The sequence below is a fragment of the Herpailurus yagouaroundi genome, unplaced genomic scaffold (genome assembly GCF_014898765.1).
Source record: "Herpailurus yagouaroundi ecotype Mexico unplaced genomic scaffold, PumYag 184, whole genome shotgun sequence".
Classification (NCBI taxonomy): Eukaryota; Metazoa; Chordata; class Mammalia; order Carnivora; family Felidae; genus Herpailurus; species Herpailurus yagouaroundi.
This window is the reverse complement of record NW_024412415.1, coordinates 1214321-1227103: the sequence shown is the minus strand read 5'-3', so window position 1 is coordinate 1227103 and position 12783 is coordinate 1214321. Positions and strand designations below refer to the sequence as shown.

General features: G+C 41.6%; 1 protein-coding gene across 1 annotated transcript in view; it reads right to left on the bottom strand.

Annotated features, from left to right (window-relative positions):
* Positions 1–9749: 9749 nt before the first annotated feature.
* The window catches only part of LOC121042089 (transmembrane and coiled-coil domain-containing protein 5B-like), a 9099-nt gene continuing 6065 nt past the window's right edge, over positions 9750–12783 (bottom strand). The window contains exons 9-12 of the mRNA XM_040493381.1: positions 12498–12562; positions 11769–11844; positions 11435–11478; positions 9750–10142 (exon numbers count right to left, since the gene is read on the bottom strand). Coding sequence (XP_040349315.1) covers positions 9944–10142; positions 11435–11478; positions 11769–11844; positions 12498–12562 — 384 coding nt within the window. The 3' untranslated portion in view covers positions 9750–9943. The remainder of the gene's footprint in view (positions 10143–11434; positions 11479–11768; positions 11845–12497; positions 12563–12783) is intronic.

Genomic DNA, 12783 nt, shown 5'->3' with positions numbered 1-12783 from the left:
GAATGGATAAACAAAATGTGGTATAAACATGATATGAAATATTTTTCATCCTTAAAATGCATTTTTAATTTTTTTTTTTTATTTTTGAGAGAGAGCACATGAGCAGGGGACAGAGAGAGAATCTTAAGCAGGATCCACATTCAGCATGGAGCCTGACATGGGGCTTGATCCTACAACCCTAAGATCATGACCTGAGCTGAAACCAAGAGTTGGATGCTTAACCCTCTGAGCCACCCAGGTGCCCCTATTATTCATCCTTAAAAAGGAATGAATGAACTTGAGGACATTGTGCTAAGTGAAGTAAGCCAGACACAAAAGGATCTGTATGATTCCACTTATGTCAGGTATCTAGAGTAGTCAAATTCAGAGAGACAAATAGTAGAATGATGGTTGTCAGAGGCTGAGAGGAGGAAAGAGTGGGAAATTATTGTTAAATGGGTACAGAGTTCAGTTGGGAAAGATGAAAACATTCTGGAGATGAATAGGGTTGATGGTTGAAAAACACTGTGAATATATGTTTTAAATAATGTTTATTTATTTATTTTGAGAGAGAGAGAGGGAAGAGGAAAGAGAGAGACACAGAGAGAGAGCGAGCATGGGGGAGGGGCAGAGAGAGTGGGGGACAGAGGATCTGAAGCCAGCTGTGTGCTGACAGCACAAACCCAATGCCAGGCTCCAACTCACAAACCATGAGATCATGATCTGAGTCAAAGTCAGGTACTTAATCAACTGAGCCACCCAAGCGCCCCAACACTGTGAATATACTTAATGCCACTGAATTAATACACTTAAAATTGATTAAAATAGTAAACTTTATGTTATATATGTTTTAATGCAATAAATAAATTAAAAAGTGACATATTCCAAAGTGAATACATAAATGAGCATCTTGCCTTGACCCCTTCCACTTCCAACAACCCACATACACCCCACCCTGCCTGAATCTTGTAGATCTTGTGCACATCATCCTTTCTGCTCTGAAACACACACACACACACACACACACACACACACACACACACACACAACTCCATCATTCCAGAATTGTGTTATTTTACCAAATAGGCAGATTACCCACATGCTTTAAGGCGGTGTTGTCTGATAGCAATAGAACATGAGCCACATTGTAGTTTTAAATCTTTAGAAGCCACATTAAAAAGGAAAAAGAAAAAAGTAAAATTAATCTAATGTTATCCTATTTAATCCAACAAATCCAAACAATTATCACTTCAATGTGTAATCAATATAGAAAAATTTTCTATATTTAACTTTCTTTTATTGATCATACTAAGTCTAAGGCGTTCGACACCTCCTTCCCATCTCATTTTGGACTAGGCATATGTCACTAGTGGCTACCGTACTGGGCAGTGCGGCTTTAAGGACTCCAGAGAAGAATTTCTTTTAAGTAAAACATGTTTTAGAGAATTTAACACTTGGGGCGCCTGGGTGGCCCAGTCGGTTAAGCGTCTGACTTCTGTTCAGGTCATGCTCTCACAGTTCGTGGGTTCGAGCCCCATGTCAGGCTCTGGGCTGATAGGCCAGAGCCCGGAGCCTTCTTCAAAAATTCTGTGTCTCCCTCTCTCTCTGCCCCTCCCCTGCTCTCACTTTGTCACTGAGTCTCTCAAAAATAAATAAACATTAAAAAAATTAAAAAAAAAAAGAACTTAACACTTGATTTTTCTACAAGGCAATGTAGGAGTTATCACATGGAAGATTGTATCTCATTTTGTGATTTTTGACTTAGAATTAGAAATGGTGTGTGTTGATGACATGTTGTTTAATCAGCAGTGTCTTTTTTTCCACGTGGCACCTAATATAATGGCACATGCTATAATTAGTGACATTCTAGATTCTAAGAAATACCAATCTTACCCCTCAGAGATTCTGGTTCTTCCTCCATGAAAGGGGTAATAAAGGACCTATAGAACAAGGATGTTGGGAAGACTAAGTAAGATAATGTGTGTAAAATGTTTAGCAGCTTTTAGAGGCTGTGTGTTTCTTGCCTCACAGCCCCCTTCCATCTTCCATTTCTTTGACTTCTGCGTCTGGCTTCATATCTCCTCCAACGCTGACTCCTTCCATTCTCGTTCGCTTGTAACAACCCTTGTGATTACATTGGGCCCACTCAGAAAATACAGGATAATCTCTCCATCTCAAGATCTTTAACTTTATCACATTTACAGGCTTTCCTATGAGGTATATATTTACAGGCTCCAGAGATTAGGATGTGGATACCTTGGCAGGGCCATTCTTCTTCCTCCCACATCTGGAAAGGGGCAAGTTGTTGCTTTGCCTGATCTCTATACTCTTTCCATGGAATAGAAAGGACCCAATATGCTAAAGAGACTTATCTTATCAAGGCAAAGGAGGTAAGAGCAAATGTAAACCCAAAGATTTGGAAATTTGCCAAAGCAGTTATAGATAACGAAGAAAGGACAAGCAGAATGGGAGCTTTCGTATTGAAGTGAAACTCTCTTCTTACGTAGAAATGTCCCTGCCTCTCCTCATTTATTTACCCAATTTGGAAATAAGACCGCCCCCCGCTGTCTCATCTTTGCCCAAAGAGTCTGGAGGTTACTGTAAACACTTTTAGAGCTAGTTGTTCTCAGCCTTGGCTGTTTACTGGAATCATCTGTGGTGCGGAGTTGGGAGGAACCAGGGACATTTCAAAAACATCAGTGCCCCTAAATGAAATCAATCTGGGATTAGGGCCCAGGCACCAAGATCTTCAAATATCCCCGGTGACTCTAATGTATTACTAAGACTGACACTCTCTGGTGTAAAGGAAATAACTGGATTCCTCTTCCACAGGCCCTCAAAATGTTCTTTCTCTTTTCACTTCCTTTACTAAATAATGTGCCACTTTGTTCTGAGTATTTCTGGGAATCACCGGCCTTGAATTTTAAATTTAGGAAGTTTAACCTAGAAGGGTGCTGGAGGAGGTCATCAAGAGGACTCGACCACTAATGACACATGTGCTGCACTGGGCAATGGGTGGCTCCTTGCTGCCCCGTCCTTGGAATGTGCCTTCCACCTGCTTTCCCTGCAGTAGAAGCTACCTTAAGGACGTCACTTTGAAAGAGCCATGTGGGGCGCCTGGGTGGTGCAGTCGGTTAAGCGTCCGACTTCAGCCAGGTCACGATCTCGCGGTCCATGAGTTCGAGCCCCGCGTCGGGCTCTGGGCTGATGGCTCAGAGCCTGGAGCCTGTTTCCGATTCTGTCTCCCTCTCTCTCTGCCCCTCCCCCGTTCATGCTATGTCTCTCTCTGTCCCAAAAATAAATAAACGTTGAAAAAAAAAATTAAAAAAAAAAAAAAGAGCCATGTGTTGTTGAGATCATCTGGATGTGGTATTTCACAGAACCTGCTTCAGGTCTCTATACAAACTTTTAAGATTCTGGCTAGCAGTCACCTATGGATCTGGAGTGACTTGACTCTTCAGTCTTTCCTTGCCTTCTGTGTATGAGGGTCAATTTGCAAACCAATAAAGGGCCCTCAGGATTATCTGGTACACTCTTCTTCTAATCCCCAGAAATCTAATCCATTGGAGGTACAAGTTTATTGAATCCGTCTTGAACTTTCTTGCGTACCAAATGTAAGTGAATAATTAACAATGTCTCTTCAACAATCAGTAATCAAGGAAGCTGCTCTTAAGATTTTCTCTCCTGGGAGAATTTTCTTTCAATATTCAAAGGATTTGTGTAACTCTGTCCTCTCCCTGGGCAGTTTAGATTATGTAAAAGCCTGGGGGAGTTTTGGGATTATCATTCCTCCCCTCCCTTCAGTTAGGAAGCTCTTCCTCCTGCATCTTCACGGATTGAAATGCCATCTCTCTGTTAGTGTTTATATCAAGGGACATCTCCCCCATTAGCTCCTTCCTGTCCTTGATGTAATCTTTTTTGAGCCTCCTTGGCACTCTGTATCCTCTTACTGGTAGTGCCTTCATTCTGTACATTAGAGTTACTGGGCACGTTCTTTTTCCCTTGCTAATAGGTTATAAACTCTTTTAAGGTAGGAATTATATAATGAAATGCACAGTTGTGTTGTGTTGTGCCTATTTTTCCTAGCACAGTAGCGCAGGCAGGAGGGACATTAAAATTTGGTGAATTAAAATTTTTTTCTTGTAAGGTTGGTCAACAGTAATCTTCCCAGTAAGGTAAGGAGAAGAGATAGGTTTCCCATTTCACAGGAAGTCACCGGTGCATTAGGCTCCAGGCTCATGTAGACTCATCAGTTTCCTAGATCAGAGATACTCACACCATGCCTGGAGAGGTGGGTGGACGTTTCAGCACCTACTCTCAGATTTACCTCTTATTTCCAGACTGCAACACTGAGTGTGACCTGTAGAAAGTTTAAACTGCCATGTGGTTTTGTTTAAAGTTGAGTGCCAATGTAATTCTAGGTTAAACTGGCCTGGAAGGTAAGGAATCTCTTAGCCACCTACATTTGCAGCAGGAAAATTCTAGCAAAAGGAAGGATCCATAGCCAGGAAATCCATTCCCTTTGCCATTAAACCCTCTTCGACTTTCCCCTTCTGCCATGCTGCCCTGTCCTTCACTGCCCTATTCAATCCATCCCATCTCATCACCCCCAAATTGTCGTTCTCTTCATAACTGCCAAAACTCACTGTCTTTGCATTTTCATTCTTCTGTGACTTAGCTCAGTGGGGCTGAAAAATTCAGGATCTAAAAAGCTCCCAGTTAGACCCAGGTTTCACCAACCTGCCAACAAACCTCCCAGAAGATAAATCCTGGCCCCAAGCAGAGGGCAGTCTCCTACAGACTGCTGGCAAAGGGTAGACAGCCCCATGTTTGGGCAGCTTTGCCAGCTAAGAGCCATGAGGACAGCAGAGAAGCCTTCTACTTGCTCAAGCAAATGGAGGGAGCAGTGCCTGCCCATCCATGGTCTTTGCCACAGAGCCAGCAGCTCTTGAGCTTGGGGACTGAAGCTTTCAGGATTCAAACCCCTCGATTCCCAGAGTGACCAACTGATGCCATTCTTCCAAGCTGGCACCCACACACAGGGGCTGATGACCATGATATCAAGGCAAGGATTTCAATATGTGGAACGTGGGGAAAAGACCCACTATGAACGTTTCAACTGAGCTTTACAGAAGAGCAACCTGCAGGGGACAGTGGCACCCCTGGGATGGGTTGGAGTCCCTCTAGGTCCAATTTTGTAATGGTAGCAGCTATAACATGAGAGTGACATGGCTACATGTGAGAATTGAAGCTTTTACATAGGATTCTCAAGACCCCTTCAGGCAAAGCTGCTCTAATAATTACTTAAGTTTCCCTACTCCTCCCTCAATTCAACACCCTCACCCACCTGCAGGTGACTGTGGCCTTAATATTTCAGCAGCCCCCCAATAAAATCCAGTTCTCCCACCTTGTATTCATACGAAGGTATAAAGGACCCATAATGCCTTAAGGCATTATCCAAAGCATTTTAAATTTTAATTGGAATCATGAAACTAGAAATATAATTAAGCTCCAAAGTAAAATTTCACATAGTGAATGGAATCATACTTGATCTCTAGAGTAACTTTAGGAAAATACGTAGCTGATTACAATTAACTGATTCAATAGTTCAACTAATTAGGAAGACTAATATTGGATTGGGAGGTGACTTTGAGGGTCTTTATTACATCTGAGACATGAAAGGCAACTGTCCTGGGGGAGTCAAGAGGTGGCCCCTGAGCCCTGGCTCTGCGATTTGCTAACTGGATAATCTCAGGCCATTCACCAAACTATGAAATGAAGACCATATCTAGCAATGTCTGCAATATAGTAGATGATCAATATATGTTGTGCTATTGATAGTTCTGAGCTCCAATTAAGTCAGCATTTATACTTCAGAGAAGCTTCAGAGTTACGTCTAACCTTGATGTTGAGTGCTAGAATCTGCCACAAAATCAAGAGTTGTTGAGAGCATGGTTCGTTGCTTATTTCTTGAACTATTCCTCCTTCACCTCTGCCTTCCAGTACATTTATTGTGCAGTGCCTGGCACATACTAGGAACTCAGTAACTGTTTGTTGATTGAAGCCTTTAAACCAAGCTTCTTTACACATTCTTAAGCAACATCTTAAGAAACCATCTGAAGATGGTAAGAATTACAGGAGTATCACCCACTGAGACTCCTGACAAGAAAAAGTGATGAAAGCACTTCCAGTTTCCAGGTGGATCCCCTGGGAAAGAGGAAAGGCCAGGAAAGGGCCTTTTCGAGGGCTATTTCTCACTTATGCAAGGATGTGGGTGGAGTAGTCCATAGAATCAAAATATGTCAGCACAAATGATCTTAGAAAGCATGCAGAAATCAACTTTCGGCCCAGAAAACGTATGTGGCTTGTATAAAATTAGATAAGTAACAGAAAGACCAGGACCAGGGTCCAAGGCTTGACTCCATATTCAGTGCTTTTTTTCAAGACAACACTGGGGTTTGCAAAAAGATATTACAAAGTGCATTTTTTACAAAAGACATTTCCAATGCTGTGTTTGGAACAGGAGACATGAAAGAGATAGGCCCCTCCTTAGGGCATGGGGTATAATATTAATAGATAAGAGTACTGTTTCACATCAGCCCTCTCTATCAAGGAAATTGATCTTTCCCATGATAAAAAGGATAGCCTGAAACAGTTAACAGGTAATTAAGTTTTAAGATAGGTGAGAAGATATAAGGAGGGTACCTAATCCATTTAATTGAATTCAAGCCTCTAGACCCAAAGAAATTCCATTTCAGAATACTGAAAGAATTTGAAGCTGTAGTAACAGGCTCCTGGGGGAGAGAATGATTAGCTACCTTAAAGGAAGGGTTAACTAGCTGCCTGGGGTCAACAATTATTACAAGGCCAAAGGAGATTTCACACCCAAGCCTCTCTGCTTCAGCAGTTTCTACTCTACCAGGTGTCTCTGGCACCTAAAGGGGCTAATCAATTCCTTCACAGAATCAGGGTTTTGAATGAAGCAACCAAACCAAAAAAAAAAAAAAAAAAAAAAAAAGTAATTGAGCACATGGTAAATCCTGCATTTAGTATTATCTTTTAATCTGTACAAATACAAAACAAAGGCGATGTAGAGTAAGAATAATTCATGTTCAAAAAGGTTAAGGATCTTGGTTGACTCCAAGTACATATCTTTGTTTGTTACAGCTGCCAAAATGGTTAGTGAACTCTCAGGAAGCAGTAACTGTTCAGAATAAATAGGGCCACTGTACTTTGTCAGTCAGACCTCATCTGTAGTATTCTGTTCAGCTCGGTAGATAGGTGTCCAGGGGAGGGTATCTAAGATAATACAATTCTAGAAGCCATGTCATGTGACTGCTTAAAGGACCTGGGAATGTTCTTTTGGAAAACAGAAGGCTGTTCAATTTTGGTGACTAAAATATGACAGAAACCGTTATTTTTACTGTGTAGCTTTATAAGAACTAAGATAAACTACTAGGTAAAGACAAACTTTTCTCATATAAGGAAAAGGAAACTCACATTAGTTAAATACCCACCATGCACCCCTTGTTATACTAGGTGCTTTGTATTATTTTGTTAAAATCTTTCAGAACTTGATGGCTATCTGGGAGGTGGTAAACTCCCAGTTGCTGGAAGTCAGACGTCCAGGCCACCACTGCTCACTTAAGGCAGCAGTAACCCCTTTTCTCCTTCCCAGACTTGGGAATGCCATCTAGGCCCTTCTGGAGCCAGTGTCCTGGTTGGAGGGAGGCTCTCTGGGTGGCAAAAAAGACCACTGGTGCTTCTGCAACATAGATTTCTAACACAACTTCAAGGTTCCAAATCCCCACTGGATCGCTGACTGTAAGTATGGGCCTACTATGTCCTTATTTTCCCAAGTTCAGATTTCCTAGCCAGTCTTGAATATTAGGATGCTCCCAGGTCTGTCTAGGATGTATCTGTGGGAAGGACTTGGTGCTTGAGGAGAGCCTAGGAGTTCCATAAACTTATGAGGGATTGCGTGACTGGAGACTGCTCAGGAAGTAATACTCTGGCTATGCATTTCTTGGCCAACTGCAGCTATTTTCTTCACGTACACCTATAGTCATAGAATCATCCACATACTGAAACCCTCCAACCTAAGGAATCCTTCTGGCCAATAAATGGTATCAGCCAAGGTACTGGCAGGAACCAGAATTCAACTGGGAGGATTCCAATGAAGAGTTTAATGGAGGGACCATTACAAAGATATGAGCATGGAATCAGCAGAGGAACTTCAAATGCACACTCCAACCTCAAGGCTGTGTACTTGGCTGTCTCCCTGTCAGCCATGCGACACCACCACCCCTCCCCACTCTGGACATCCACACGGCTTCTTCATTTTGTTCAGGTCTTGGCCATTAATGGGACTTTCTCAAGTGAGCATTGCAGCTGCTGCTCCCCATAACTCCCTTCCTCCTCCCCCACCTAACTTTCTATAGCACCCAATATCTCATATTTCTATATTTTATATTCTATATATTCTATATATAAATATATATTATATATTTTAAAGTATATAAAATTTTATATAAAATTATATAAATTTATATTTTATATAATTTATATATTATATAATTTTATATAAAATTATAAAATATATATTTTATGTATATTTATATATATTAAAATATATTCTATATTTTAATTATTTACTATTTACCTCTACTCACTAGAATGGGGGCAGAGATTTTTGTATTTTATTCATTGCTATAACCCCAGTGCCTATAGCACTACCTTGTCCAAGGAAGAAGCTCAATAAGTATTTGTTTAATTAAGGAATGCTAATTGGACCTACTAGACCTCATAAAGAGAATTGTCCCAAAGTGACAACTGATCCATTTTTCTGCTTCAACTCGCTGATCATGCTCCTGCCCTTTTTGGAGACGCCCGCTGAAATGCAAAGAGCTTTTATATGGCCACAAGAGGGTGCTGTTGATCAGTTTTTCATTTTTTAGGAGCCAGTCTGAGACCATTCACCCTCTCCTCCCCAGACCTCAAAAAGAAAAGGTGGGACAGGGTCAGGTCTATAGTCAAAGCAAACATACAGAGTATCTCTTCCATCCCAACATTGCCCTGCAAATGAAGTTCAGTTAAAGCCTGTATCAAGAATGGTCTTGAAAGGACAAGCGGTCACCAAAAAGCAAGAGCCTGAGGACTGCATACAAGAAAGGAGATGCCAAAGGCACGAGAGGAACGTGAGGAAGAAGGTAGGTGTAGCTGTCTCAGGTCCGGAGGGATCGGAGGAGACATTATGGGTGAGACGGCATTTGAATGAGGATTTGAATGACAGGTAGGTGCAAAATCGTGTTTGGCTGATTTTATACACTACTTTCATAGGTCACTTGAACTTTAGGGTAATTTTCTTCTCAATTGAGAATGAGTAACTGTGTGTGTATACATGAAAAAAAAAAGAGGTCAGCTTTCCAGGACATCCCACTCCTATAATATATAGCATAATATAAAAATAAAAGAGCTTTAGGAAGGACAATGTGTTGTTAAACTATGGAATGAAAGCAAGCCTTATATTCACCTCCTGATTTCTTGTTGAAGGGCCTTTGTGCCCACCCCAGAGGGAGTGTAGAATGTCACAAATGAAGGCATGATTTTTTTTCTCTGTTTTCTTTAATATGGAGCAGAGAATGGAAGTACTGGTGGAGGGGAGTTTCTTAACTCTGCGTGCAACTTTTCTCAAAATGCCGGTGGAAACTGAATGTCTTAAGGAGGCCCCCAGACTCACAGACCAAATTCATAGACCCAACACAGTGAACTCTTGTCAAACATATTCTTTATTTGAAAGAGAGCCACTCCAAAGGGAAAGTAAGGGAAGAGAATGAAATGAAGAGGTCAGATGTTCAAGTCAAGGTTCCCACTTCCTTCTTGTCCCATCCTTGCTTGACACGGGACCGCAGCCATGTCCCCCTCTCCACTGGGTGTGGTGTGGAGCCCCCCACATCACTTCCGACTAATGTGGTAGAACTTCTTCCACCTCTAGAGTGAGGAAGGGAAGTAAGACCTCCCTCAGCCTCTTCAGGGTGTCCCTGCTGATTACCATGGGTAGGGCATCCACAAGAAAGTCTGGGTTCATGTACTGCAGGTGGAAAAGCACATAGCCCAGCAGCCTAATGAAGATCATGACCATGAAGACACCATACCTGAAATGTCTGCAAAGAGACATTCTTGGTTAGTGTGGGGGAAAGAGACAGCCCACGATCCAACTATAGGAGGTGAAGCTTACACTCATAAATAACTGGTGAATTGCTTTCTTTGGGAAAAACTGATGGGGAATGGAGACACAGAGGATGAGGGTAGGGGATAGGTGATGGCAGAAAAAGATTGATGTAGCACTTAGGAATTTCATATGGCTCTCCTGATAAGTAAGCCCTCCAACAGAATAGATGTCCATATAGAAAAGCTGGAGATGCAAAAGGAGATTTTCCAGGTACTACATATGAGGCAGGCCTTTTGGGGTTGCCAGAAAATGTTCAGGACTGTCACACCTGACCGGTGGCCTTCTTCAGGTCTACTGTAGTAAGCCCATTATAGAACTTGAAATGGGATTGGACATCTCTGACATTAACATCCAGGCAAAATCATTAGGACAGGTTTTTCTTTCAAGTGTCAAAAGAGACCAAGCTAAACAATACAAGTGTGCATGTGTGTGTGTTTTCTTGTGTGCTCCCAAGAAAATTTTGCACTGAAATCTAAGGCCTTCAGTCTTCAACTACATTGAAATGTCATAAATTGAAGCTCTTCCTTAAAGTGTCACATGGAACATTTCAGAGTTAGTCTCCTTGTTTCAAAAATTAAAAAAGATGGGGCGCCTGGGTGGCGCAGTCGGTTAAGCGTCCGACTTCAGCCAGGTCACGATCTTGCGGTCTGTGAGTTCGAGCCCCGCGTCAGGCTCTGGGCTGATGGCTCAGAGCCTGGAGCCTGTTTCCGATTCTGTGTCTCCCTCTCTCTCTGCCCCTCCCCGTTCATGCTCTGTCTCTCTCTGTCCCAAAAATAAATAAACGTTGGAAAAAAAAAAAAAAAAGAAATGGCACAGAGGGTTCAGGTGACTTTTGTTTTCTAAAATTTTACAGTCTACAGCAAGAGAACTGAGAAAATTAATGCACCCTGAACTGTTGTTCCAGCAAAGAGTATAGGAGAGATTATTAGGTTCAGGACCTGGAAAATAGAAAGGGGTCATACCAAGGACCATAAGAACAGGAATTCAAAGTAAAATGCAACCTGCAGTGTTCATCTTGAAGAAATAGCTTCTTTTTCGACCCACCAAGTTCTGCATAACCTGGTATTGAGGAAGGAAGGAAGGGCTGGAAGAAATTTGGAACTGCCTGATGTTTTCTGGTTGGTGGGTGTATTTATCCTTGTTCCTTCTGTCCTGACCAAGTCACTCGCTTCTACAGAGTGAATGGAGCCTAGACTAGCTAAAAATCAAGATTCTACCACTTACCTGTACCAAAAGATTCTCTTCTGTTTCTTAATGATGGTCTTCTCCTATGGGAAGCAATAAAAGCCACAGCTGTGCCTGTCCATGTAGTCACAGAGAGGCAGTGTAGTGGGGGTGACTAAGAGCCCCCCAGGAGTCAGGGGTCAGGCTACCTGGATCTGAATCCTGACTGCCACTTCCTAGCTGCCGTAAGTGCAGCACAAGGTACCAAGCTTCATTATGTCCTAACTCTAGGTTTGTTAAAAAGGGAAGGGATGTGGGGAGCAGGGAGAGAGAAGCCAGGGGAGGAAGGGATAAAAAAAAAAAAAAACTCCAGTTTGGGACACGGAAGACATACCATGTTGCTTTGGATGGTCTCTACCAGAATTGACCCAGGTTTCAGTGTTTGGGAGGAGTTGTTCTGGGCTTTGAATCTGGGTGAAAAAGATCAGATCCAGGAATGATATTATATAATCTGAGAGACTGGTGAAAGGTGCTTTTCTAAGTCCTACAACATCCATGATTTATTTCCTAGATTCTTGATAACATTCACAGTGTTCAACATTCAAAACTCATTAACTGTTCAACATACAAAGAACCAGGGAAATGTGGTCCATTTTCAAGAAAAAAGACAATCAATGAAAAATAACCCTGTCATAACTCTGATGTTGGGTTGAAACTGCAAAGTCTCACACATGTATGGTTACCTGACTTATAAAACAAGGCACCACTGAAAATGACGTTCTCTGAAATAAATGGTGCTGGGTCATTTGGCTATCCACACAGAAAAACGTGATCTTGATCTCTACCCCACACTATAGTTAAAAACAAATTCCGGATGAATGCAAATCTAAGTGTAAAAGGTAAAATAGTAAAAAAATTCTAGGGCAAAGCATAGAAAAATAGTTTTATGACCTAAAGAAAGCACTAAGCAAAGAATAAAAACAACAACAACAACAACAACAACAAAAAACCACACACACACACACACACACAAACACACACACCCCAAAAACTGGCTTGAGAAACATTTTGCCCTTCAAAGACATCCTGGGGACTTATCAGGGACATCATTTTCTAAACTTACACTTCTTTTTCAAGAAGAAGCACCTCTTTTTCCTTTTCCATCTGTCTCAGAATTTCCTGGTATTTCTTCCCATGGAAATAAAAAAAAAATTGTTATAATGAAGAAATCCCCTATATTTCAGTGCAATGTCACTGACGATTCTCCTAAGACTAACTCCTAATATTCCAAATGGTGCATGCATGAGTGTACACACAAGTAGGGAAATGTTCTAATAAAAGTTGGGAGATACTGTGATTAGATGGATATGGATATATGTATACACATATACATATATGTATATACACAC